The 27798-nt window shown below is 39.4% G+C and overlaps 1 protein-coding gene across 1 annotated transcript; it reads left to right on the top strand.

Annotated features, from left to right (window-relative positions):
• The first annotated feature begins 310 nt into the window (after positions 1-310).
• LTN1 (listerin E3 ubiquitin protein ligase 1) lies at positions 311-27771 on the top strand. The gene is made up of 30 exons (XM_081003507.1): positions 311-516; positions 2517-2720; positions 3498-3596; positions 4329-4559; positions 5583-5635; positions 6301-6481; positions 6705-6878; positions 7750-7940; positions 8471-8618; positions 9729-10496; positions 11868-11909; positions 12201-12393; positions 13297-13536; positions 14376-14529; positions 14769-14919; positions 15266-15467; positions 16769-16928; positions 17166-17270; positions 18810-18952; positions 19372-19507; positions 19843-19984; positions 20737-20950; positions 21655-21892; positions 22927-23001; positions 24132-24318; positions 25019-25190; positions 25310-25530; positions 26125-26319; positions 26977-27144; positions 27680-27771. The coding sequence occupies exons 1-30, from the start codon at positions 475-477 to the stop codon at positions 27740-27742; spliced, it is 5292 nt and encodes a 1763-aa protein (XP_080859633.1). The 5' UTR covers positions 311-474; the 3' UTR covers positions 27743-27771.
• The last annotated feature ends 27 nt before the right edge of the window (positions 27772-27798 follow it).

Below are 27798 nucleotides of genomic sequence, written 5' to 3'. Positions count from 1 at the left end.
GCGGCATGTTACAGGGAAAATTACTAGCGATGAGCAGGCTTTCAGGAAAAGATCCACCTTACAGATCCTCCACTGAACTACCCCCAATGAGCCCCCGAGTTCTCCAGTCTAATAATACCGACACGCGGGAAGAACAGAGGAAAGTGGAAGACCCGGGGGGAAGAACAGCCCCGTATTTAGGCTCATAAAAGTGGTTGGGACCTAGAAGGCAAACGGGGCTGAACTCCACCCCCACGAGCCGCGTCTCGAGCTCCCTCGGAAGGCTCCGAAAGCGGTTATGAAAGGCGTCCTTCGGCGGAAGAGCAAGAATAAGCGAGGGAGGCGCGAGAGGGGAGGAGACTCCGGTCTCCGGGGGCGGCCTCTCCGCCATCGAGCCCGGAAGCGCCGCCCCTCCTTTCCCCACGTCTGTTGCCCGGGACCAGCTGCCTTGGGCCGGGCTGCCTGCTTGCTTGCGACTTCGCCGCCGCCGCCGCCATGGGAGGCAAGAACAAGCAGCGAACGAAGGGCAACGTGCGGGTGAGTGAGGGAGGGAGGGGCGCGTGTGTACGTGGGTATGTTATGTGTTGGCGCCCGGAGGGAACTGTATCAAAACGCCAACAGCTTTCCCCATCCAGCGCGGGCCTGCTTTCTACCCTTGGCTTACACGTGTATGAGAGCCTGTTCCCACAACCTTCTCTTTCAAGGGCTGCGTGATTCAACGTCTGTCGGGGCAAGGAGGAGCGGGGGAAAGAGGCGGCCTATGCCAACACAAGCATCATAAAACCCTCTCCAAAGGGAGGATGAATTCTTCCTGTCCGGGGCCTTTTAGCGGTTGCAACTTTGTAAATATTGATTTGAGTGTGATCTGGACACTAAGGAGAATTGAAAGCACGACAGTTCTCAGAGGACAAGTTTTTTTTGGCTAGGGCTTCTTGATTTTCTTTGGTCACGCCACGTCCATATGATCTTGACTTTGTATTTGACAATTAGTGCGGAAGAACCGCTTTCCTTGGCTCCGTTTTTGAACTTACAGGAATCGGTTTCCCTCGCCACTCTGCCATAAACATGTAGTGTAAAGAATGGCTCCATCCCTTTCTACTTCAGCCTCTTTTCCTGCTATTACTGTGAGTACAGCTAATCTGTTAACACACTTACCTGTGTAATATATTCCTGGTATGGTGGATAAGAGTACTGGATGTGACATGTGTTCCAATCTGTGCTTAGCAATGAAGCTCAGATCACTACACATAAACACTGTATACCAAGTTGTAAATTATCAAACTGGTAATCTTGTCATCTGTATTGCCCTGTCAAGTGTTAAGGAGAATTTTAGCACTCTTCTGCTCCCCAAGTTTCTAAGTTAGGTGTTGAAATGTGGTAAAATTATTCTTCTCACTATGTACAACAATACAGATTGAGAGTTTTCCAGGCAATTACATGTACCTTATGATATGTTGCTGCAATTAAATGGTTATCTGTATTCACACAATACTTCAGCCCAACCAATTTACAGGTTTCTTGTGAGGATAAGGTAGCCAGAAGCTTTGCAGAGCCTTGATTTTTAACAGGCTTAAATGTAATTAACTGCATAGTTTTTTTGCTTTAAGATCATCCTGTATTATCTTTCTGTTTCCTATTCCCCCCTCCTCAACAATATTCAAGTGTTTATTCCAAGCAGGAAGTAGGGGGTTGGCTTCTTACTGACACTCTACTCGTCCCACCTTTGAACTCCACATTTTTTGGAACTAGTGCAAAAAGTCCACATGTGTACAGTCCCTTATGAATATCCTGAAAAATAGAATGTGCGGACATTGTGCATAATCTGCTGAATGTGTGGAAATCGGGGATGGCACTTGCTGGTGTGTTCCCAGTTCTTGTGCCTGTGTGTTCATTCCTACCTATGATCAGTGTTTGAACAAGGCTTCTGTAGCTTTGTTATACTTGCCTTTTCCTGCTCTCCATTTTTTGTTTCCCCCATTGTTGAAATGTAGGGCAAAATCACTGTGATCTGTTCTCCGGGAACCTTCACACTCACATGTTCTTGTTAAGCCCTGGTTTGGCTTGTTGTTATGTGCTAACGGGGTCACTGTGTGTATCTGGCAGGAGAGGGATGGTTGTAAGAATTCCCCAGCAATGCAGTCCAAACTGTTCTAAATGTAAACATAACAAGAATCCTGTAGTAGCTTAAGGACAAATATAATTATTGTGATAATTTTAAGATTCCAGGACTTGTTGTTTTTGCTATAACAGACTTGCATGGCTATTCTTTTGGAATTTATCTAAAATGTAGACTTCTAGAGAGAATAGAGTTGTGAGCACAGAAAAAACGTGTTGGGTTAAGACTTGAACAAGTAGCAGTGCAACTAATGAGAATAATGGTATTGGGCCAGTTGGATTAGTTCTTTCAGTCATAAGATAAAGAATTGCAGCTGTTGGGGCACAAAAATATGCCCCAAAATTGTTGGTAAACAGAAATTTTAGAATTGTTCTGTTAAAGTAAGCTTGCCGTTTCTCTCTCCCTTTCTTTAAAAAAATAGCCCTCTAGCAGTGGTAGAGCAGCAGAACTTCTTGCCAAAGAACGAGGAAGTGTTCCTGGGTTTGTTGGCTTCAGCACATCTTCAAGTGACCTAGGCTATGTCCCTGCGATTCAAGGCGCTGAAGAAATAGATAGCCTTGTGGATGCTGACTTTCGAATGGTGCTGAGAAAACTTTCCAAGAGAGATGTTACAACCAAATTAAAAGTAGGTTTGTTGTACTGCTCTTAAATGCCTAGTAATTATTTATTGATATGCTACTTAAATCAAGTTTAGACAAATATTATGAGGAGAGAAATACACCGAAGAAAGAAACAGTTACTTTCAGTTTATTTTTAACAAATGGTTTGTTGCACTATAGGGTATTGTGTGATTTGTTTAGCTGCATATTTTAATGGTTAGGCAAGCCTAGGATTGCAACTTTATTTGGAATTAAGAACTTTTAAACTTGATGGGGCTTGCTTATGTAAACTAAGTATAATATCATGATGCAAGTCCCATGTATGTCAACAAGAGATGTAGCTTGTTTACTTGTAAATAAATCCCATTGTAACTCAGTTGAACTTACTCTCAAGTAAATGTGGATAGAATTCACCCTTAGCCTTTGGGTTACCAAGTGATTCACAAGGTTCCAGGCTGTATATCCAATACATATGTATATTCAGAAGTAAGTCCCACTGAATTGAGTGGGACTTACTCACAGAGAAATGCATATATGCTTGCACTGATAGTAGCTGAAGGGTAGGAATGGAGGATTTCAACAAATACTTGATATCCTTCCTTTTATATGTTGTTTAGGCCTTACATGGTTTTAGCATGTTCTGTAAAGTAGTTATCCAGAGCTGATGGAAAGTGATGTGGAAAAGGTTACCCCAGTCTTTAAAGTTGCATGTGTAGAGACAAGTGCAGTCATAAAGCATATGGGAAGGATAATAGATTATCAGTGTTTGGAATTCATGCTCATTTTCTCTTTTTTAATTTCAGGCTATGCAAGAATTTGGAACAATGTGTAAGGAGAGAGAAACAGAGATTGTTAAAGGAGTCCTACCTTATTGGCCTAGAATTTATTGTAAAATATCTGTTGTAAGTATTAAACTCTTGGATTATGGTGAATATGGACAGGTTTATATCTCTGACAATTGTCAAAGAAATCAGTACATGGTTCTATTGTGCTGGGTATGATTAGTTTTGAAGAAAGTTTGTGACTTGGTATAGAACTACTTTGTGCTTTATGAACGACTCATATTACAAAGGAGTATGGGAAAGCTTGAGATAATATTGTATACCTTGGTTTAGGGACGCGGGTGGCGCTGTGGGTTAAACCACAGAGCCTAGGACTTGCTGATCAGAAGGTCGGCAGTTCGAATCCCCACAACAGGGTGAGCTCCCGTTGCTTGGTCCCTGCTCCTGCCAACCTAGCAGTTCAAAAGCACGTCAAAGTGCAAGTAGATAAATAGGTACGGCTCCGGCAGGAAGGTAAATGGCATTTCTGTGTGCTGCTCTGGTTCACCAGAAGTGGCTTAGTCCTGCTGGCCACATGACCCAGAAGCTGTACGCCGGCTCCCTGGGCCAATAAAGTGAGATGAGCGCCACAACCCCAGAGTCGTCCGCGACTGGACCTAACAGTCAGGGGTCCTTTACCTTTACCTTGGTTTTTAAATGTCAGGATTGATGCCAAGTAGCTTTTGATTTTTTGCCCCAGAAACTGTGAGACTAATATAAATACTGAGCTCTTAAGTGGTACACCTGTATAGTATGCCTGTTTATTTTTACATATAGTTACCTATATTCCCCCCCCCCCCATATTTATTGTAGGATCATGATCGTCGGGTCAGAGAAGCAACACAGCAAGCTTTTGAGCAGCTTATTTTGAAAGTTAAGAAACATTTGGCTCCTCATTTAAGAAGTCTTATGGGACACTGGCTGATAGCTCAGTGTGATACTTACTCTCCTGCAGCGTCAGCAGCTAAAGTGGCATTTGAAAAAGCCTTTCCACCAAGCAAACAGCCTGAAGCCTTAGTATTTTGTAAAGATGAAATTCTGAATGTGAGTTTTCCAGTCTGTATGACTCTGTTAAAGGTTTATGTTAATTGTGTTTTGGCTTTTTAAAAGAGTGAAAAGAACCAGGCAGAGGGCCTTCTGGGTAGTGGCGCCTGCCCTGTGGAATGCCCTCCCATCAGATGTCAAAGAAATAATCAACTATCTGTCGTTTAGAAGACATCTGAAGGCAGCCCTGTTTAGGGAAGCTTTTAATGACTGGTGTTTTAATGTATTTTTAATATTTTGTTGGAAGCTGCCCAGAGTGGCTGGGGAAACCCAACCAGATGGGTGGGGTATAAATAATAAGTTGTTGATGTCACATTAGATATACATCTAGTTTTGAGTTTGATTCTTAATTACATCAAATATATATTCTGTTCTTTTCTTAATTATTTCTGATGTAGTATGGACAGAGAAAGTTTTGTCTAAAACCAGGATCATCGTTTACACTATAATTAGTTTCAAGACAAACCAATTTCATAACTCATGGTTTGAAGTGGACTTGTTTGGAGTCTTAATATTAAACTACAATCCCCAGTTCAGATGAAGAGGAAGGCTGCTATTTTACTGAAAACAAAAGAAAAGCTTTTACGTATTTTCTTGACCACACAGGAGCGGGAGGCAGGAATGTGTGAATCCAAGACTTGCTGCAGCTCATACCCATCATGATACATCATAATGCATTGTGATGCTCCAATTTAGGCAGTGAATATTAGTGAGAGAGAAAAGGTGTTACAAATGCAAATTCATTTTTACTTTTTGGTCTTTGTAGCTGCTGATACTATCCAAATAGAAGCTGCGATGTTCCTGGCATGCATAGTTGAGCTTGTTTAACCAAGAACGAAAAAATACACAAAGTCACACATTTGTTCCTCATTAATTTCGAAGTGATTTACACTTTGGAAATTCTACGATGAAAGAAACATAATGTTGTAGTTGTTTTGGTTTATAAAACTCAATATTAACTTTTCTATGAGAACTGCATAATTTTATATTCCATTTAAGGACATCTAGTTGATTCTTCTCTAGGTACTCCAAGATCACCTTTTGAAAGAAACACCTGATACACTAAGTGATCCACTGTATGTACCTTTATATAAATATGGTTGTTTTGTATTAATTCACAATAAATATGTAAAACTTAGAAGCATGTTTCAGATCCATTATATCAAATTATGGGAAGCATTTCTCCCTGCCCAGAATTTTGTGTGCATATATATAAAGGAGACTTCCTCATTCACTTAAATAGAAGCCCTTGCATATGTGGGAGTTTTGTGTGTACCATATATCTATCTTGCTTTCAGTGCCCTGCTGGATTATAGCAATAGTATGTTTAGAACACTGCCTTCTCTTTAATATTTCACAGTCAATGCAGATAGGTCTAGTAGTTTAGTTTGCTTGTGAGAAATTATGCTTGAAAAAAATTGTTATAATTTTGCTTCCTGACAAAGGACGTACAGTGTCTAGAGTGAATTAGAAGATGGATTTAACTTGGTAGTGCAATATTGGTAGTGATGCTTAGTAAAAAACTTTTCATTATTTCTAAGACTAATGCTGTTTCTCAGACCTCTCAGATTGATATTTTTATGTATATGTACAATGTGTGATATTCAGAGAAGGACTAGCTTTCAGAGTGAGGTTGTGCTATCCTTTTTAACAAATGATTTAAAATCAAATATGAAAATTGTGTTCATGACTGAACTGTAAAACTATATAGCTTATATATTCAATTCTTTTGTTTTAATAGAACTGTGCCAGAGGAAGAAAGGGAGGCCAAATTCTTTCGAATGCTGACATGTTCTTTGTTAGCTTTAAAGAAATTGATTTGTATGTTACCCAGTAATGAGAATAGTTCATTGGAGGAGAAACTTAAACCTCTGCTGACTCAAAACAAATTTTGGAAATACGGGAAGCACAACTCACCACCGGTATGTTTATCTTTTTGTCCACTTTCTAAAATGAATCTTAAAAATGGCATGTCATGATTATCTGTTCTGAACCCTTTGCTTTCATTCACTTTTTTTTTTGCCTTTTCATATACATTGCTGAATTTTTACATGGATTGCCCAATATATGCAGGTCATAAACCTATTACAGTCCATTGTGTCTGCTTGAAAAAGTTTAAATTTCCCTCTCCTTCCTCTCCTTCAGGTTCGTTCAGCTTTTTTTGAGCTGATTTCTGCTTTTTGTCAGTACATTCCTGAGTCAATGAAAGCTGAAGCTTCAAGAGTTTGCCCAGCGGTTCTTCTCAGCATTGATGACAGTGATGCCATTGTTTGCCCTGCTCTTTGGGAAGCTGCACTTCATGTCCTTACTGCTATTGAGGTAATACAGTGAGCTAAATGGAAGCATTATTTCTCACAATTCTCAGGGACTTGTTTCCAGGGGTCAGCAAACTTTTTCAGCAGGGGGCCGGTCCACTGTCCCTCAGACCTTGTGGGGGGCCGGACTATATTTTGAAGAAAAATATGAATAAATTCCTATGCCCCACAAATAACCCAGAGATGCATTTTAAATAAAAGGACACATTCTATTCGTGTAAAAACATACTGATTCCTGGACCGTCTGCGGGCCGGATCTGGCCCCGGGGCCTTAGTTTGCCTACCCATGTATGCAGACCATGCTTCTTTAAAAATAATTGATATTATTCAATGCGTAGGCACAATCTTAGTCCCACTGCATGCTTCTCTTTAGTTCAGCTAGCACACTCAAAAACCTCTGACGTTTTGACTCTTTCATTAGACTGATAATTCACAGATCAGTTTCAGTAGATCTGTTTATGTAGACCCAGAACCCACAATTATTACAACTTGCAATTTGTGAAATGTAGGCTGAGTAGTTCTGCGAAAGTTTGATCACTTGGCTGAATATTAATTTCAAAAACGTGGAAAATTGAGTCCATAAAACTATGTCATTACTTTGATGTAGAAGCAAATATTATATAGGTCCCGACTTCCTGAAAAGAGGTCTAGTTTAAGTTCTGCTTAAATATCACCGCACTTAACATTTATTTTCCTGTTGTCTCTTAGAATGTTCATTAACTTTCAAATTTGTAAGTACGTCAAATTAGCATGCTTCTTTTGCAGTGTGGCCCAGAGGGCTACTCCATGAAATAGATTGTGCATTTGTTAGGTTGCTCTTTCCAAGCTAGCTGAGTAGTCTTTAATTTACTTCTGAACCTTGTGTTGTTCTGTAGGATTGTTGGAGTCATGTGAATGCAAAAAAGGGAGTCCTGCCAAAAATATGGGCAGTCCTTCGAGAAGGAGGACGTGGTCTTGCTACAATTATATATCCTAATCTCTTGCCTTTCATTAGCAAGATACCTCATGGTATTACAGAACCGAAGCTGGACTATTGTAGAACATTTTTCACCACCATAATTCAAGGGTATGAACAACTAGTTCTTTTTTGATTAAAGATCGCCTTATGCGTGTTTGGAAATGAAGGGGAATGTATAGTGGGTAATATCCAAATGGGTCGTATCCAGTGGTGTTGCAGGAAGGGAGACCATTTTCACCTTCGCTCCCCAGATCTACTTCACCTGCTGTGTGACACCATTAAATGCATCCCATAATTTAAACACATTTTACAATTGTAGATGCTAAACAACAGTGCTCTGTATACTTCAATGCACCCATCATAGTAATGCATTGATTACTATTTTTAAAATATTGTTCTTTATTCTTCTAATCTAGTTCTGTGCTTCTGATTTTCCAATCAGTGCACTTTCAGCACAGTGTAAAGCTATAGCATTCATTGGGAAGAATTCAACATAGCGCTAAGGAGACCCTTCTATCAGCACAAGCTTGCAGGCATCTACTAGTAGGAACTGTTAGTTAAATCAGGCTCTTTGATTACATTTGAATTCAAAACTATAAATGAAATTTATTATGTTTCTCAATTTTGTGTTTGTCTAGGTTGTTGACTGAAAGGGCTATGGCTAGCCGTTCAGAATGTTCAGCAATCCTTTCGGCTTTCATGGAATGTTTACGATTTACAGTGCTACAGAATATAGGTGAAGAAGAAGAAGAAATTAAAATTCAAGAAATGCTTATAAATGATCAGGTATTTTTTCACGGGAATATATCATTTACTTCTAATAATTTTTAGTAATTTGAGTTTGAGCCAGTTGCCTAAACGTCTGTAATGAAATGGCTAAAATACTCTCTGATGCAAGGATTTTGAATAGGAGATTACCACAAGTGGCCCTCTTCACCACCTTTATGACTGCAAAACTTCCTAGGGTAAAACAAATAAATATGTTAGATCACAGGTGGGCAACCCACAGGCTCCAAGTTCACTACCAGCTACCCAGCAACTTAAATTCCTTCCACCCCACTCCCCTGTTAGCTCACCAAGCATTCCTTACAGCCTGCCTTGAGTTACTCAAGTTACAGGCAAATTCACACCCACCCACAGTTCTCACCTGAGCTTCCCAACTAGTTGTTTGGCAGACTGTGGGGAGCCCAGTTTAGACCGACCGTTGTGCTTCCCTCAGTCTACTAAACAGCTGTTTGGTGCTGGCAAGTACACTCCCCTCACCCTGTCAATCAACTGGGGAGGGCAGCTCATGTGCATCCCCTCCAGCTCATTGTTGTTAAGGATTGTGCTAACAGTTAGCTAAATGAACTAGGTCTGTGGTAAATACCTTTCAGAATATTTATATTTATCTGTGCCTTTTCACTGTTGCTGCTGCTGTAGCTATGCCTAGGGTTGCCATCTTTCAAAAAGTAAAATCCAGGACACCTTGAAAGTTGTTGAGCTTTTCTTAAGAAGACCCCACAACTGTTGAGCTCTTTTTAGACAAACGCCAAAGCTTTGGGTGTTTACAAAAACACCCCCAAAACGGGACTTCTACTGGACACCTTCCAGAAATCCCAGACGTATGGCAGACCTAGCTATACCATTCTCTTCTCCTTCTCACAACCCCCATTTTGTTAAGTTTTCTGTTTGCTGTGACGATTTTCATTGCCTATGGCAACAGCACAGCAAATTAGGTACAGTAGCAGCCTGGACACATCCCACTTCTCCCTCTCCCACCCTGCTTTTCACCATATTTGGGTGTGTGGGTGGAAATCACCAAAAGGAAGGGTCACTTTTTGTAGTGACCAACATTTTCTACATCATGCCCTACTTTAATCTCTGCACTAAAATGAATATATTTTCTCTTTACAGCTAGTTCCCCTCATTGACACAGTGATTAAAGAGCCCAGGTTACAAAATGGACCTTTGTTTTTTGCGATAGCAGACACCTTGCGCTTTTGGAACACGCGAGCAGAAATTTCAAGTGTTGATGGAGCTGCTCCCACTTTCCGGAGAATATTGTCGGACTTTTGGGATGGCCTTTCAACTATATGTGTGGGGCACATTGATGTAATAGACGCAGATGAGAAATCTTTGGCTGCTGTGTCCTCTTTGCTACAAATCCTTCAGAACCCAGAAAATAAGATAAAACCAAGCAGAAGAAAAGCTGTGAAGATCAGGTTTGCAGAAGATGATGAAGCTGAATTCAACACTGAACATGAAAATTTTGTTGATATGAGAAGCAGCAGTGATCCTGGCACTCTTATTCATGCACAACATCTTTCCCCTCTACAGAAAGAGCCTTTAGAAGATTTAGTTTGTAAACTTGCAGAACTGAGTATTGTGTATACCAATGAACAAAGGTCTGACCGGCACTTAAAGTTCCTCTCTGCTCTCCTCAGTAACTTTGCCTCCAGTAGAGTTTTCCAGGTTCTGTTGGAGAATAGGACCAGTATTCAGGAAGTTGCAAAGCTTCAGTATGAAAATCCTTCTATCCAATTTCTCTATGAAAATCTAATTGGTTGGCTGAAAGAAGACTGGAGAAAAGAGACAGATTTCTTGGTTGATATTTTGTATAGTGTCCTCCATTGCTGCAGCAGTGCCCCAGAGAGAGAAAACATTCTAAATGACTTAACAAAGGTACACTTTCTTAAAAATAAGTTTCATAGAATTGTAGAGTTGGAAGGGACCACAAGGATATTCTAGTCCAACCCCCTGCAATGCAAGAATCCTTCACCCAATGAGGGGCTTGTACCCACAGCCCTGAGATTAAAAGTCTCATGCTTACCTACCAACTGAACTACAGTCATACCTCAGGTTGCGATAGCTGCGGGTTGCACATTTTCGGGTTACGGACACGCCGAGACTCAGAATTACCGGAACGGGTTACTTCTGGTTTTTGGCGCATGCGCAGTAGCGCCGAATCGCGTCATGCACGTGTGCAGACACTGGTTGCGAACGTGCCTCCTGCACGGATTACGTTCGCAACCCGAGGTTCCACTGTATTTGATTTGCTATGATTTGGTAGACTGGTGGTGAGTTTAACAGTTTGGATCAATTTTCTCTTATGTAATTTGAGATTTGGAATGAAACATTTTGGATATTTAGGATTGGAATAGAATAATTTGGTAGCAGTAATATAGTTTCATAAGCAGGTGCTGATCAGTTTTTTAAGAAAAACATGTCTAATACTAACCTATGCTAATTTATTCATTTCATATTGAAATTTAGAAAGTTAGGGTTGTATCCAACACAGCACAAGTGGAGATCCACTTATACAACAGGGCTTCCCCTTCCTCTCCTTTTTCCATGCACCCCCAAATTGCCCAGTTTGTTCTCTCTCAACCACCTGGAGCAGATTTTGAGGATGAGTTAGGGGTTGCACAAAAAAGAAAAGGAGGGGGATATTTAGTGACGCAAGTGGGAGTCTGCTGCACAAGCAGAACAGCAATGTGGGACACAACTCTGCTTTCCCACCCAAAGGATCCTCAAAAAGTTCAATTAAAAAAATTAGCAAACTTTTAGAAATCGAGAGGAGCACACAAGCAAAATCAGTAGCATAATCAGTCACCTGGGGCAGAGGGTTCCACTGTCTGGGTGCTGCAGCTGAGAAGGCTCTGTCCCACATTTCCACCTGCCATGCTTCTGATGACAGTGCGACATGGCTACTTTAAGGGGGAAAATGTGCCACAGGCAGAACCACTCGCAAGGAAGCCTCTCAGTTTGGCACTCATGAGAACAGATCTTCTGAAGAAACAGTCCAGTTATACTAAGCAAAGGGGAGGAGGGAGTTATCTTGCAGCAGATTTATGTGTACGTTTGTAAAAATATTTTTATCCCTGCAAGGAGCTCAACTTAGGGAAGATTTGAACCTAGGTCTCCCATACCTTAGTCCAGTACTCTAACCATTATGCTGCATTGGCTATAAATGTTAAACTTTTCACACAAATTGTTTTAAGTTTCTGCTTATCACATTGTTGATGTTCTCTCTTTTTTCTGTTTTTGTTTCAGATGGATCTGAAATGGAATATTCTTCTTCAGATAATTCAAAAGGTATATTCAAGATTTTTGTTGGTTTTTTTTACACATACTAGTTTTGTATCCAGAGAAGCATGAATTTAAGATTATTTAAACAGACAGTTTTATTGCACTTTATGTAAATATCTGTCCCATTTTCTGTGTATGCTTAAGATGAAAAAGCCCTTTCTGTGCTCAATCACTTGCATAATTGGTAATTAACTATAGACACATGTCTATATAATTTATAATAAGTAGTATAGTATATTTGAACATTAAATAATTAAACCACCACTAAAATATACTTTGGTATTTTTAATGTTTTAGGCATGTTCAAACTCAGAGAAACATTCATTGAGTTCTGCTTGGCTGAAAGGAGATGTGTTAGGAGAAAAGCTTGTAACTCTGGCTGATGACTTGTGCAACACAAGTTTGAAAACAACAGTAGCTTCAGCAGAATCTTTTCATTCAGAAAGATGGACTCTTCTAAGCTTGGTGTTATCTCAGCTTATTAAAAATGGTAGGTGGCTTCAGTTTACCCGAGGAAAGAATAAAATTAACTGCAAGAGCTGGCAGACAGGCTTGTCATGGGTGGGAAGTGTGAGACAATGGTGGTGTTAAGGTGAATAATATAATATTGCATTTATTCTTTATAAGATCCCAGTAAGAAGCCAAGGTTCAGGGCTTCAGAGATACGGAATGCCAAAAGCAAGTAGCTGACTAACATACACTTGGCAGAGATCTTGCTAGCCAGTTGACCAAGATCAAGTCTATGTCTGAACCATAGCTAAGGATTTTTGTACATGGGAAAGACTCTGACTCATATGCTCACTATTTCATTCCTTGAGATTTTCACGACTGTACCCATGCATTAAGTCAGAAGACTAACTATCTGGATCTGATAAACTTAGCTCCACATAGGAACACTTTTGCAGAAATTAGATTTAATATGATGCCCTCTGCTTTTTTGGATGGTCATTGTAAGAAATTATGCTTCAGACAACATATTTTGTAAAACCGTCACAGAGGATATTATTCATTATATTATTCAGTGCCCACTTTATAAAGATCCCCATGAAAAATATTTGTTGGAGATTAGTTTCAGGGAGAACTTTGTTTCACCTAGTAAGTTTGTTTGCTTTTTTGCTGTTTGATAAAGGAACACACAAAGTAACATAATTTTCATTATTTGTGTTGGGGACCAGGAAATTGAGAGCTAAATTTCTACTCAATGCTACATGTGTTTTTTGTTTCTATTTTTTAATGGTTTATAGCTAAACAAGTGCAGTATTACCTACCTATCTGCCAAAGGAAGAATCTCAGAGCTGCTGGCCCAGTTTCCTCAGGCTGTAAGCACTGTAATTTCAGTATGCACACATTGATCATGGAGTAACTTAAAATGTGCCTTTTTTTTAATCAATAGAGTCCTTGATTGGTGAAGTTTATGTTAAAAGGATTATTGATAAACTTCAAGCAGCTCTGTCTAAAGCAAAGGATCTTTCAGAAGCTGGAAACACAGAACCATCGGTGTCTTTCATCTGTGACATAGCCTCTAACTTTTTCAGCTCAGTTAAAGGATGCTTGTTGATGCCATCATCAGAAGATTTGTTGCTCACCATTTTCCAGTTGTGTGCACAAAGCCAGGATACAACACATTTGTCAGGTATTGCACAATAAGTATATGTTGATGATACCATATGCTGGACTATGACTCTCATCTTCCCTGACCATTGACTATGCTACTAAGGCTGATGAGAGTTGGAGTTTAACAGTATCTTCCAGCTTCTTTCCATTTGCACAATAGAACTTCCATGGGGGAAAGGCTATAGGTCAGTGATAGAGCATTTGCTTTACTAGTAGAAGGTCCCTGGCTGAATTCCTAGCACCTCCAAATAGACTGTGGTTTGGGGGAAATGGTCTCCCAAGTCAAATGGGGAGGCCTGGCAGGCCAAATTTAGCCCATAGACTGGAGGTTTCCCACCCATGGTATAGACAACTCAGTATAAGGCAACTTCCTGTGTTGCTATGTTCCTCTTCTGGTGCATTCAGCTGAAGCAAAATATTGCTTCCAGTAATGCCTAAGTGCTGGTGATCATCCCTGAACGCTCTGGAAGTGGCAGTTCCAACATTCAAGTGAAGAGAAGCTGGCATGAGGTGAGGGAAGACAGAGGAAAGATTCTGTCCTCTGAAAGTTGTCACTACTGACAAGTACATTGACTTAAGGCATGGAGCAAGGGAGCTGGCTCAGTTGGGAGCTGCGGCCTCAAGGTGCCTGGACTGCCTTGAGGTGGCACTTCCCAAAGCCTTTGTGAGGCATATGGTGTGTATGTGTGTGTGTGTTGCGGATTGCATGTGTGTAGCTTCCATGAGTATGTGAGGGGGTGATCCCATGCTCAAGGATAGGATTCTGCTCTTATGCTAATGGATTTAGCAGTATGACTAATGCTTCCCCATTATGCTCAGAAGTTAAAATGTTCAGCCATTTTTTTTTTATTGATGTAGATTTCCTTGTGAATAAGCTGAAGCACACATGGTTCTGTGGGTTAACTTCACTTGTGCAACATCTTAGCGATATGCATAAAGACAGCACCTTCCTGCAGAGATCTGCATTTTGGGTCAAGAACCAACTTCAGTCCTCAACGCTGGATGTTAAAAGGTAAGCAGTGCGCTGCTTAATTTCTTTGCTGGGGCTACCACAATTTTAACAAGGCTTCGTCTTTTCACCAGGATTTTAAATCAAGATTTGAAAGTGGTTTCAAAACCTAGTTAAAATGAAATTGTTATGAAATTCAGTGGTGCCGTAATAATGGAGGTGTGAGTCTTAACATTCAAGGTATGTCATTGTATGGAAAGATGTGAAATACGTTATTTTTTAATTACCTGGTTTCTTCACAGTTTGCAGGTTTTGATCACAGCAATTCATGACTTGTTGACTAAACTTTTGGAAGCTGATAAAGTTCCTACTTATACTCTGAAGGATTATTTTGATTGGCTCACTCCAAGTGAGTCTGAATGGGAAAAGATGCGGGGATCTCTATCCAATGAGGTATATAAGTTTCCACAGTGTCATTGTACAGTGAATAGTTACTGTCAGCATTTGCAGTTAACTTCTTGGGACCAATTTTATGTTGCGGCTAAAGCAACATGAACGAGCAGGCCACCAGATTCTGCATGAAGAGCGCATGTTATCTATGCGCCATAAATATGTCTCTTGATAATTAGTTTTATGTGTTAACTTTTAACTATAGTCAATTGTTGCTAACTGTTATATTAAAATGTATAATATTAATGCAACATTCCTATTATGTGAACAGTAATGAAAAAATTACAATCTTGTATGACTCTGGGGGAAAATGAAATTCAATTTTTTTACTTCCTATGTGTTGCTGTAGTGGTTAAAGAAACCACTTTTGGAAGGAAGACTGAGTATGAATTGTGAAATACCTGAAATGGTGAAAGATCAGAAGCTTTGTTTCATGGGAAAACTTCCAAGCCACCTATGTACTGCAGCTCTGTTAAGCAGAATGACACTATTAATACTGGGAAAAGGGGTTGAAAACCATGAAGTGGAAAGAAGCAAAATTGAAAATATCAGTAAGTGACAAAAAAGAAAGAAATCAAACTTTTAAAAATCTTACTGTTTGCGATTTATAATTTATTTTCTGACCAGTTTCTGTAGGGTCCTGTTGTCAAACAGAAGTGTGACATACATTTATTTATGTAAAATATTTTTAAGGGACAACTGATATTTGAAAACTCTGACTTGATAAAGATATGCTAGGATTATAATTGAGTGGCATTTGTCATGCTTTCTGTGTTATCATTTACACTAGGCTTGTGTGTACATAACTTGAAATCACAGTTGGTTTAAAACTGAATGTGCTGTGTATGGGTTGAAAATCACAGCAGCACAGCTCCTCCCTCCCTGTTGCTACTGCCAGGAGCTAAGCAGTGGTTTGTCTTAGCATTATGTTCATTGTTTCCCAGACTCAATGTTTGTCTCCCTCAAACAAGCCACAAGTGGTAAGGCCAGAACAAAGCTTGATTACAACTTGAGGTTTGTATGGAAAAAGGCAAACAATGAGCACAGGTTCAAATGCAACTTAAACCAAACCATGCCTTAGCCCCTGGCAGCAGTGACCACAGTAGGAGCAGAGAAGGAGTGAATCAGCCATAATTTTTGCTCTGTGCATGCTGTGTGTTTGCCTTTAACCTAGATGTGGGAAACGTTTGGCTCTTTAAGATCTTGCTAAAGTAAAACACCCACCATCCCTGGTCATTGGTCATGCTTGCTGGGGCTGCTGGAAGGGGTTGTTCAGCAACATCTGGAGAGCCAATGGTTCCCAACCTTTGCTTTAAACCACAGTTGACCTTAACTGTGGTTTACAGTGGCACATGAAACAGGCCACTGTGGTTTATTGCACAGAACTCCTACGTGCACAGGCGTCCCTATTTATTTTAATTGTAGGGCAGAAAACTCTTTTGTGTACATGGAGACGCCTCCTCTTTTGAAATGAATAGGAAATACCTTGTGTGTGAAAGCTTTCAGTGTCATAAAAATTCTGATATGAACAAGGAACTCCTGCCCTGCACAGTCTATTGTGTAGTCTAATAAGTGGAGTGTTGGATTTAGAATTAGGTGACAAACGCATATATCCCCATCTCTGAGCTTCAATTTACGTATCTGTAAAAGGAGATTATAGTTGATTTATGGGATAATAGAAATTTGAAACATGTATATTAAAAGGACATTATATAAACAGCTTCTTCTGGTGATTGTTGCAGTATAAATTTTACCATGTTCAATTATATGTTTAATAACTATTACAAGGTTAGCAACAAATTCATTTGCCTGATTATACTATTCAGATATTGTTCTGTTGTTGTTATTCTAGTCGCAGAACAGCTATATGCCTTACAGTGGATTGAAGAATTAGCAAACCCACCCAGCATTCTTACTGAATTCCTTCACCACCTGCAAGTAATGGATATTTCATGTGGAAAATTATGCATACTCACTAATACAAATGGCCTATTAAGAATATTATTCAATAGGTAGGTATTTTTTTATTTTTGAAATCATTGTTTCTCAAAAAACAAACAATTGTTTCTCAAACAGCTTTCATTAGAAAGCAACAAATATCCCAGTTCTTCCTGTTCAGGTATCACTTTTGTTATCTAATCTGAAGTTTGTCTCCATGTGAATTGTTCACATCAAGAATAAATAAAAATGAACATTTATCTTGTCTTTAAATAAACCAGATTTATCACAGAAACTTTATTATTCCATAGATCAAAAGACTGTGGACGACTTTGGGCCTTAACCATGGCTAAATTGATAAAAACTGAGAATATTGCATCCTGTGAGATAAAAGGACTATTCAGTACATCAGAAAGGTATGATAGTAGGCTTGTAGTTTTTCTTAGACTGTGATCACACCTACTGCTGCCCCATTGATTAAAGTAGGAAATGGGAGGAAAGGCCCACATTGTGTCTCACATTATAAAGAGAGAGGATATGTCCAGCAATGCTCTGGTCCAAAATCAGATGGCAGTGATAAAAGTGCATATTAGTGATCATATAACTGGCTGTTTGGATTTTCAAGCTTTGCTCCAAATTGGAGCCACTCTATGATAAAGACCTTCCCCCTCTTCAAGAGAAGCACATGTGTCACATGATTATGAGGTGGAAATGATGTTTCACTGCACCTGGTCCCTAAACAACATAGACAACAAACAACAATAGCTCTGAATTTGGATGGAATTAATTCACCTATAACATATATCATGCATCATGACTAGGATGAAATATGGTTGTTGGGTCATAATTTGTTGGCTACAAGTAGCGCAAAACAGTAAAAATATTCTGTATTGTTGATATGTACTTAGATATTTGGTGGCGCACGTGCTGCTTTTGGGGCCAAAAGGGGGTGGAATGGGGCGGAACAGACTGATGGACATCCCGCTGACATGCGCGGTAGCCAGGAATGCAACCCTTGTGCGAGTGGAAAGTTGCCTGTACTGTCTTTCAGGCCATAAAACCTTAAGGTGGCTCACATAATAAAACACATAAAATCCATATTTTTTCTTTCCCCCCATCCCCAACAACAATGCCATATACCCTCCTGCCCCTGTGATAAAATAGAAAATATAATAGTAAAATACTGACAAATTATATTACATAAACCCGGACCAGCCTCAAATCTATCATTTAAAAGTGTGGTTAAAAGCTAGGTATTTAGAGCCTTTAAACAATCAACAGGAGAGCCAACTGCTCTTTCCATGTGAAGGAGTTCCATAATGATGGGGACAGCACTGAAAATGCCATGTCTTCTGTAACCACCAGCCTTATTGATGTTGCTGGCAGTTTTGAAGCAGAGCTTTTATAGCTGATCTTAAGGCACAGTCATATGGGAGCAGGTGATCTTTCAGATAGCCCAAGTCATTTAGGGCTTTAAAGGTAACCAGCACTTTGCCACGGCTCTTCTGGGCCCAAGTCAATCAGTACAGCTGGTACAGAGTTGGAGTTACATGCTCTCTCCTGACATCAGTTCACTATTTCTACAGTTTCCCTAAGCCTAGTAGGTGTAAATGATGAGTGGCAGAGCTGTTAAAGACACTTTAGCCTGATCATCTTGGTTACTTCATATAGATGTTAAATAGCATGAGAAACAGAAATGGAACATCCTTAGCATTCCTGATTCCCCGCCCCCCCTCTGTTCCTATATGCTTTACTTCCCTTTGGTGGAGAGTCCTGTCTGTTTCAAATAAATGCTCTGGGGGTCCTGGTTTGTGGTTGTGCAAATCCTATTTCTTCATAAAATTCTGCAACAAAACTTTCCCTGTTTCATGGCCTTTCTGAATTACTTTGCATTTTATCTGTGGACATCATACTGATTTCCAGATTGTCTGCTGATGTGTCATTTTCTTGGACAGGTTTTTTCCATTAACGGAAGGCAACTTGCACACACTTCAGAATCTGTCTCCATTTTTACTTCAGGAAGACAAGGAAGAGCTTGTCATTCAGTGCACTGCTAAACTAATGACCTGCAATGAAAGTGGACTTTACAGTACTGATGGTCAGTGCTTTAAATATTATCTCCAATGTTTCATTAGCTTGTAGGAGTCAGATTTTTAATGCACTAATTTAATTAGATGTTTGCTTGCCTTTGAGAATTGCTTCTGTTCTTCAAGAGAGAGGAAAAGGCTCTTGACGAATCAGTGTATTGTTAAGTGCTTTTTCCAAGGTGCATATTATTAAGCGTACTCATTAGATAAATGGTAAATCTAAGTTTCTTTTAGACAAGTTCTGATTTATTACAGATTGAAGAAAATGTATGGATGCTGAACGTTAGGAATTATTTAACCTACCTTTTTCTGATCTTGCATCCAACCACCAGTGTCCACATCTTGTTCTGCTTCTAATTTACTGCTTTTCTTGTTGTTTTCAATAACATTTAATGTGATATTTTAAATCTAGCATTTGACTCTGTTTTAGGAGCTTTTGGATATCTTGCTATTTTAAATTCCTGCTTGAATTGTGGAAGCATTGATTATGGAGATCTAATGCCTGGAATATTAAAAATCATCATAGCCTGGCGAAATGACTATGAGGACAGCTTTCTTTTTAGCTGGTGGGTAGCTTTATTACAGTTTTATTATGACTGGTCAGTGTTGCACGGTTGAAATGGTTATATTTATAATAGGGCTGCAATTCAATTAAATGACTGTTTGAAATTTGTGTAAGTGTAAACAATATTTCTGTAGCAAGAAGCATACTTTTCTTTTTAGAGGATCTCCCTTTGTCTTAATAGGCATTATCTTAGCAGAGGTATTCCTCCTGTGTGTGAGAGAAGGGGAAATTCCTCTTTGCTTTCTGCAGTGTTCACAAATACTGAAAAAAAAATACTTTACAAAATCTGCTGCCTGATTAATTTTTGTTTTTGTAATTTTCCTCCCTGCCCCCCAGCAATCTACAGGAAGGAAGCCCACAGGTGCTTGGCTTGAACATAGAGATGATCCGGTTTATTTCTTTGTTGCTGAATGATCCTTCCTCTTTGCTGGAGAGTGAGTGGGATTTTGTCATGTGTTCCATGCTGGCCTGGTTAGAGGTAAGAAGCAAACTTAAATGTAGGGAATGCTATTAAGGCCTCTGCATGAAGTCTTGAGAGTGCAGATATTTTTCTTTGTGAATCCACTGGGTGGCAGTTCCTGCCTTTGAGAAATCTAAAATATGCGGCAACAGCCTATCATGTAAACTTAAGTAATATTATTGTATGGTTTCACTGTAAAATTGGCTACAGTAAATGTTTTGAACTTTTGTGAAGCAAAAATTTCAGAACACATTTAAGATTATCTGAGCTCAATCTAATCCCGTGCACCAGTTCCACAACATGTTCAACAAAACATAACTGGTAGTTTATTTTGCTAAAATATGATTAACTGATAAATGTTACACCTGACCTTGTACTAAGAGGTATGGATAAAAATGTGGAACAAGAATCATGTCAAAATGAGGCTAAAAGAAGAAATATAGAACATAGAATCGTAGAATTGTAGAGTTGGAAGAAGGGACCACGAGGCTCCAAACCCCTACAATCTCTTACCATACTCTTACCAACAGATAGATCCTGCCATTCTCTTTCTCATTAGAGAGAGAAAAGACTATTGGAATCTATTTTCATACTTAAAGAAATTGCTTTGATTTGTTATAGAAGGGTTTGTTGTCATTAAACTTTTAAGAAAATGTGTAACTTTTAGATTACAATTATTCTTTGAATGGGTGTTACTGAAATTCCTCAGGTTTTTTTTTTTAAAAAAGGAAAAAATAATGCCCATCCTGGTGTTCTTCTTTCTTTTCCAGACAACAAGTGACAGCCAGGCAGTCTTTCCTGTTGCCCTTGTGCAAGTGTTTGCCTGTGTCAGCTGCGACTTGAGTGCTGCCTCGAGTGCTTTTTTCCAGGCAGCAACTCCTGAAATCACTGAAAAACTTCCACCAAACCTCATGGCTGAATGGCAGGAATTCTTTTCTGAAGGCATTCATAGTTTACTTTTATCGTTGCTGGTAAAAATTACAAGTAAGTCTGGCAAATGATAAGTATACAATATAATATGGAAAAGTAACTAATATTTTGGACACTCTGCTTTACTGCATCTTAAGATTGCAGTTTTATCTAACAGTCTTAGAAATACAGAACTTTTCAGTGTCCAACACTGTTCTGTTTGTGTACCGTGGTGGTCTGTTCACCTGGTTAGGCTGTTAAGCTCCTTGATAAAAAATGAGACTTTCAGCAATGCTCTGGAAATACTTCACTTTTTGCAATCCATTCAGGAAAGCATGTAAATTTAGTGTGCTGGGTGCTTCCAGACTGTCACTGTTTTTCTGGAGGGATTCAAGGGCATACTGGAAATTTAGGTTTATACAGTTAAAGTAGATTAAAACATTCTGCCACAAGGAATCAGTTTTTTAATATATATTTTTTTGGTTAGGAAATTGAATGGGAAAAATACTGAACATTATGGGATGAACAAATTCTTAATGGAAAGATGTTAGCAAGGAAATCAGGATGAATGCTCAGTTAAGACCAAATGTAGTCTAACTACCACATAAGCTTTATGTGTGCAAATCAAGATGAGTTGTCAATAAGTTGGAGGAGTCCTTTAAGAGTACAATATCACATTTGTATGTTACCTTTTTGAACAGTTTTCCAGGAGAACTAATAATTCTATAATGTAAACTTGCTAAGATGAATTAAAATTGTGAATTCTCTTTTCTGAACAGGAAAAGAAAAAGATGCATTGGAAACATCATTTCAGAATTTCATGTTGAAATCTTTGGGGAAAGCTTTAATGTACATTTCAAAGGATCAGTTATTGAACCACAAACTTCCTGCCAAATTTGTTGCTGGTCAGAAGACAAATCTCCCAGATAAACTACAAACCTTGTTAAATACTTTTTCTCCAATGCTGCTCTTCAGAGCTAGACCTGTTCAAATCACAGTCTACCACATGTTAAACAAGTAAGTTATCCCCTCCACACATACACTTTGATCTTGTTATAGCATAGAATATGTATTTAGAAATAGACCAGGGAACATATTAGCATAACCAATTGCCCGTTCATTACTGGGCTTAGTTCACTGTGCTCACATTAGTCTGAAAGGAACAGTCTTTCCAAACCGGAGCCTATGTAGGGCTTCTTGATTTCTAGGTCTGCCTTGAAGATGAAAAGCACACTGACTAACTACTATTTCCACATCAAGTCTACCAGGGAGCTCCTACAGGTATTGGCCTCCTCTCAGAGGGATTGGTGACCACTATTGTCCTGTAGGCATCTGCTAGATTGCTCTACTGATTCCGAATAAGGAGACTTACCAAGGGGGCATAGAGGAAGAGGGAGAGCAAAGGGATGAATGCAGAGTCTCTTTCACCCCCTCCCCTTCCATCTTCTCCAGTTTTGAACTGTTGTGTCCCTTATATTTATTTTGTCAGGCACTAAATATAATAAGGGTTAATACTGAGGATGAGGGTAACGATGCAAGCTATTTCTTTGTGGCACCTCTGTAAACAGATCATTCCAATACATAATGGTGTGCTATAGTAAAGGTAAAGGGACCCCTGACCATTAGGTCCAGTTGTGGCCGACTCTGGGGTTGCAACACTCATTATTGGCCGAGGGAGCCGGCATACAGCTTACGGGTCACGTGGCCAGCATGACTAAGCCACTTCTGGCGAACCAGAGCAATGCACGGAAATGCCATTTACCTTCCTGCCGGAGTGGTACCTATTTATCTACTTGCACTTTGATGTGCTTTCAAACTCCTAGGTTGGCAGGAGCAGGGACCAAGCAACGGGAGCTCACCCCGTTGCGGGGATTCGAACCGCCAACCTTCTGATCCTAGGCTCTGTGGTTTAACCCACAGCACCACCTGTGTCCCTAATGGTGTGCTTACTTGCTAGTAATATCCGATGTTAAAATCCTTTTCAGAACAGATAATGTTGGGCCTTAAAAATATGGATAAAATCACTGTTTTTTAATTTTTCTAAATCCCAGGTTAATGTCTGACTTGCCTAAATTTGACAACGAGGATCTCAAATCCTATGGTGATGAAGAGGAGGAGCTATCATTGTACGTTTCATTTTATTTATATAATGAACGAAGCAACTGCCTATCAGAGTAGAATGTTAAAATGTTCCAACCACTTGCCAGACTTGGACTTTCATGGCTTAAGTGGGAAGATGCACCTGTGATCCTCAATATTGTGTTTGTGTGTGTATACTTGCGTGCGCGCACACACACATGCCTCAGGAGCTGTCACATAGTTGCAGAAGGTACAGTGGTGCCTCGCAAGACGAAATTAATCCGTTCCGCGAGTCTCTTCGTCTTGCGGTTTTTTCGTCTTGCGAAGCACGGCTATTAGCGGCTTAGCGGCTATTAGCGGCTTAGCGGCTTTAAGAAAAAGGAAACAAACTCGCAAGAACTCGCAAGACGTTTTGTCTTGCGAAGCAAGCCCATAGGGAAATTCGTCTTGCGGAATGACTCAAAAAACGGAAAACTCTTTCGTCTAGCGAGTTTTTCGTCTTGCGAGGCATTCGTCTTGCGGGGTACCACTGTACACCCCCAAAGAACTGGGAAAGAGTAATGTTCCGTGTTTGTTCTCTTCTTCCTGATGTCTTCACATGTAGGGACATAAGAACCTTGTTGGATCAGACCATAGTCTCATCTGGTCCAGCATCCCATCTCTCATAGCCAACCAGATGCCTATGGGAAGCCTACAAACACAATGTGAGGGCGATAACTGTCTCCTGCCATTGAATCTCTGTGTTGAGGACTCACAGACCTCCACTCCTGGGGGGTAGTATATAGCTATCATGGCATTCTAAGTAGGGCAAGCTAGCCTTTAAACTGGGTAACACATTCACAACTTTAAGCAGCGATTCTGCCTTGGGAGTAGCCAATTGTTTGATTTCTGTATAGATCTTTTTGCTCCTTGCTCTGGGCTTGTTCAGTAGGGCTGGTTTAACTCCCAAGTCATATATTTAGATCTGGAAGAAGTTCTTTGTCACCTTGGTAGCACCTGGTAGCACATTCTAGGTGTTGGCATCAAGGAAATGAAAATAAAATGAAATTCTCCTGGAGAAAAAGTCCTCCATTGAGGTGCTTGAGATAACATGGCATTGGTTAATGTGCTTACATGTTTGGTACAATGGAAACTGGTCTGAGTGTAATAAACAACACCTTTGCTGCCCTGACTTTAGGTCCCCACCAGCAGCTCTTATTACTGTGCTTGCCACTCAGGAGGAGTTACTGGAAAACATCCTAGAAGGCATTCCAGTTGGAGAGTTTGCAGTTATTCAACCACTAAGTGATGAGTTTTGCCTTGTTTTGGGATACCTCCTCACCTGGAAATTAATACTAACTTTCTTCAAGGCAGCATCTTCTCAGGTGAATTAAAGGGTTTATCTTTATCTCCTCACCCTGTGACACACATATACCCATGTACTTCTCCACATCCTTCTACTGACAAATGAATTCAGCTGTGTTCAGTTATTCCTAATCCACAGCAGTAGGAAATAATCAAGCCTTTTGCTTGAAAACCATTAGTACAAATAAAAGCATTTCAAATCCTTTTGCCCAGAACTTGGAGCTTCAAAATAGCTGTCATATGGTGTTCTACTATCCATTTTACTAGTATTCCCAAGTCATTTTTGTCAATGAGGAAAAAGTACTTTCATATATCTGAACAAGGGTTATGGTTGTTCTCATGCCAGTTTGGATAAATGATATTGTTTTGTAGCATCTGGTTGTAAGAAGGAAAGACTTGGAAGCACATAGGGTGTTTCATACCTGGTAACATGAAACCCAAGGCAATCTTACCAGCATATGTCATATTGACAATGCTAAATTGCTCCATAGAAATATGTATTTGTGATGTTGTATCTTATTTTTTAAAATAGTTTGACCAATGCATTACCATTAATTTCCTTGCAAGTGCGTATTAAGGCTTTGTATAAAAACAGTCTTGTCTAATCTGCTGTGAATCCCACCAAGCCTTTTCATACTCTCATTGTATACATTCCTTCAGTTTTAATGCTTCTGAGAACAGATTTTATTGGGAATAATTTTTGTATGGTTTCACCACCAGCTGCGAGCTCTTTACTCACAATATCTCCGAAGAACTAAGAGTCTGAATAAACTATTGTATCACCTGTTCAGGCTTATGCCAGAAAATCCAGCCTTTCCAGGATCAGCAGCTGAACTCCCAAGTAAGGATGTAAAAACGTACTTTACTGAGGAGCTTGACTTAGACGTCAAAGGTCAGTCCAAATAGTTTTAGCTTTAATTGACATTGAATTTCTTTCATTGTATGAAACAACTGTAGAGATGTAATTTAACTGTTCTTATTTACAAACCACTTCCCCCATTTGTTATCCAGACACCTCATCGCTGTCTTCCCACATCCCTCATTTGGCATGTTCTGTTTACTGTATGACATTGAAAGATTTGCCAGCCATGGTTCGTCTTTGGTGGAATAGCTGTGAGAAACGAGTCTTCAACACTGTAGATAAATTTACAAGCAAATACGTCAGCAGTGTACTTTCTTTACAAGAAATATCTTCAGTGCAGACCAGTACACAGTTGTTTAATGGAATGATGGTTAGTATGATCTTATCTACATAAATTTATTTCATTCTTTTGACAAGTTTGATACTGTAGAAAGTAAATTACCATCAAGTGTTCAATCAGAAGCATACACTTTATCTAAGGTTGTTTTTGGAAAACAGGTCTGTGCATATATAGTGCTCTGAATTAGGGCAGTGATCATCTGCAGTCTATGTATTATTCTGTAATTTAGAGATTGTATGATATACTCCAGTTAATATCAATCCCTCAACAAATTAATGTCTGGAAATGCCTTGTGATATTCGTAGGAGCATACAGAACTATTCCAGGATTGTTACTTCTGCTTATTAAATAGAAAAAGAATATTTGCGCTCATAAATAGAAAAAGATATTTGCGTTCATAAATGTTGCAGATATTGTGCTGTCATTTCCAGGGCAGATCTCTTCTATAAGCAGCCATTTTCAGTGTCTTTGTTCTGGCTACAGTTAAAAACGTTGCACATATTTCAGTGAGGGGAGGAATAGAAGTATATTGCAAGTACACTCTACAAGTGTATATATTTTAGATTATCTGCTATATGCCTTTTTGACAAGTATTCTGCCTGCTATGGATTTGTTTTTCCACAGGTAAAAGCTCGATCTGCTACGCGAGAAGTCATTGCTACCTACTCAGTTGATGATATATTCATTGAACTGATAATACAGCTTCCTCCAAATTACCCCCTGGGTTCCATAACTGTTGAGAGTGGAAAGAGAGTTGGTGTAGCAGTGCAGCAATGGCGCAATTGGATGCTACAGTTGAGCACATATCTCACTCATCAGGTATGTGTCACTTAAAAGTACCATGATGGTTCAGTCCTTGCCATGTATTATTATCCACAGGTTAGGTCTGCTCTGAACAGCAGGTGGGTGCAGAATAGCAGGGCAGCTGTTCACCATTGGACAGCTCCATTCTGTCTAGCTCAATATAACCTTCATTCTGAAAGCTATCTGCATGGGTACCGAAATTGCCTCCTCCTGAATTTGCACTTGCAAAAAACATCCAGTCCCTAACTGAGCAGGGAGAGAGAAGTACTTTCCAAGCATGGATCCAGTCAGATCTGCACTCCCAAAAGCCCTTGCCATTGAAATGGCAGCTGCTTCAGTCAAAATTCCTGTTCTTTTTTTAGAAGAAAGAGAGTTGTGTAGTATAGCTATTAAGTAAAATGTATGCTTGGCAGATTCTGATCTCTGGAAAACAACTCTTGCTAAAACTATAGCAACAGAACTAAATGGTCACCAGATACAGTGGAGTACTTTATTATGTAGTAGACAGCATTAATGGTGGGACACCATGCTTTAAAAAAACTTTCAATATATGGTATAGCTTCCTTGTAAAATAGTTGAAAGGACTGTGAACCAGTATGAGAAGTGAAATACTCTAAAGACAAACTTGAAATAATGAATTATTGATTCCTGAGACAACTTATTTTCTTTTAGAACGGAAGTATAATGGAAGGCTTAGCATTATGGAAAAACAATGTGGATAAACGCTTTGAGGGTGTTGAAGACTGTATGATCTGTTTCTCAGTCATACATGGCTCCAACTACTCTCTCCCTAAAAAAGCTTGCAGAACATGCAAGAAAAAGTTCCATTCAGCCTGTCTGGTAAGTACATGGAATAGACAAATTCTGAACCAAGTTTTAAATAAAAGACGACACAGAAAGCTTCAGTGGCTTTAGGAGTAGTCAGATCCACAAAACTAGTTGAGTTTCAGTAAAATTGAGAGGATAAATCCTCCTGTAATGAGTAGCAAGTCTTTCCCTTACGAAAACACAGTTTATTTCCATACTGCATTGTAAACTAATTATCACTCTTGGGAAATTATGCAGCTGACATTGTTGAAAACTGAAAGACTAGGACATACTAGTGTAGTATGCTCATATAGGAAAGCTATCTGCCCATGGTAGTAAGCCTTAGAATATGACAATTAAGTCCTTAAGCACCCAAATGGGCAAAAAACTTCGTTGAATAATAGGCTTCAGAAATGGCTTTCATTTGAATTTTCACAGAAGGCACACATGTGATAGTTACTCAACTATTTAAGATATAAATAAAACTTGTTCATCTAGCAACCTTACATTTAACGTAAAATGTATGTCAAATCTGCTTTTAATACTCTTTTTTTAAAAATTCTTTCAGTACAAATGGTTTACATCTAGTAACAAATCCACCTGTCCGCTTTGTCGGGAGACCTTCTTCTGAAATGACTTCTCTGCTTCAATGAACTTCTCTGCTTCAATGAACTTCTCAAAGAAAAT

Source organism: Podarcis pityusensis (genome assembly GCF_964106645.2).
Source record: "Podarcis pityusensis genome assembly, chromosome: 4".
In the NCBI taxonomy this organism is placed as follows: domain Eukaryota; kingdom Metazoa; phylum Chordata; class Lepidosauria; order Squamata; family Lacertidae; genus Podarcis; species Podarcis pityusensis.
The sequence above is the reverse complement of the archived record's forward strand: the minus strand, read 5'-3'. Positions and strand labels throughout refer to the sequence as shown.

Excerpts from the sequence above, each read along its gene's own strand:
- LTN1 (XM_081003507.1), top strand. The coding sequence starts at position 475 with ATGGGAGGCAAGAACAAGCAGCGAACGAAGGGCAACGTGCGG. Across the intron at positions 5,636-6,300 it reads GATACACTAAGTGATCCACT|AACTGTGCCAGAGGAAGAAA; the intron begins GTATGTACCTTT and ends TTGTTTTAATAG. Across the intron at positions 17,271-18,809 it reads CTATTCAGTACATCAGAAAG|GTTTTTTCCATTAACGGAAG; the intron begins GTATGATAGTAG and ends TTTCTTGGACAG.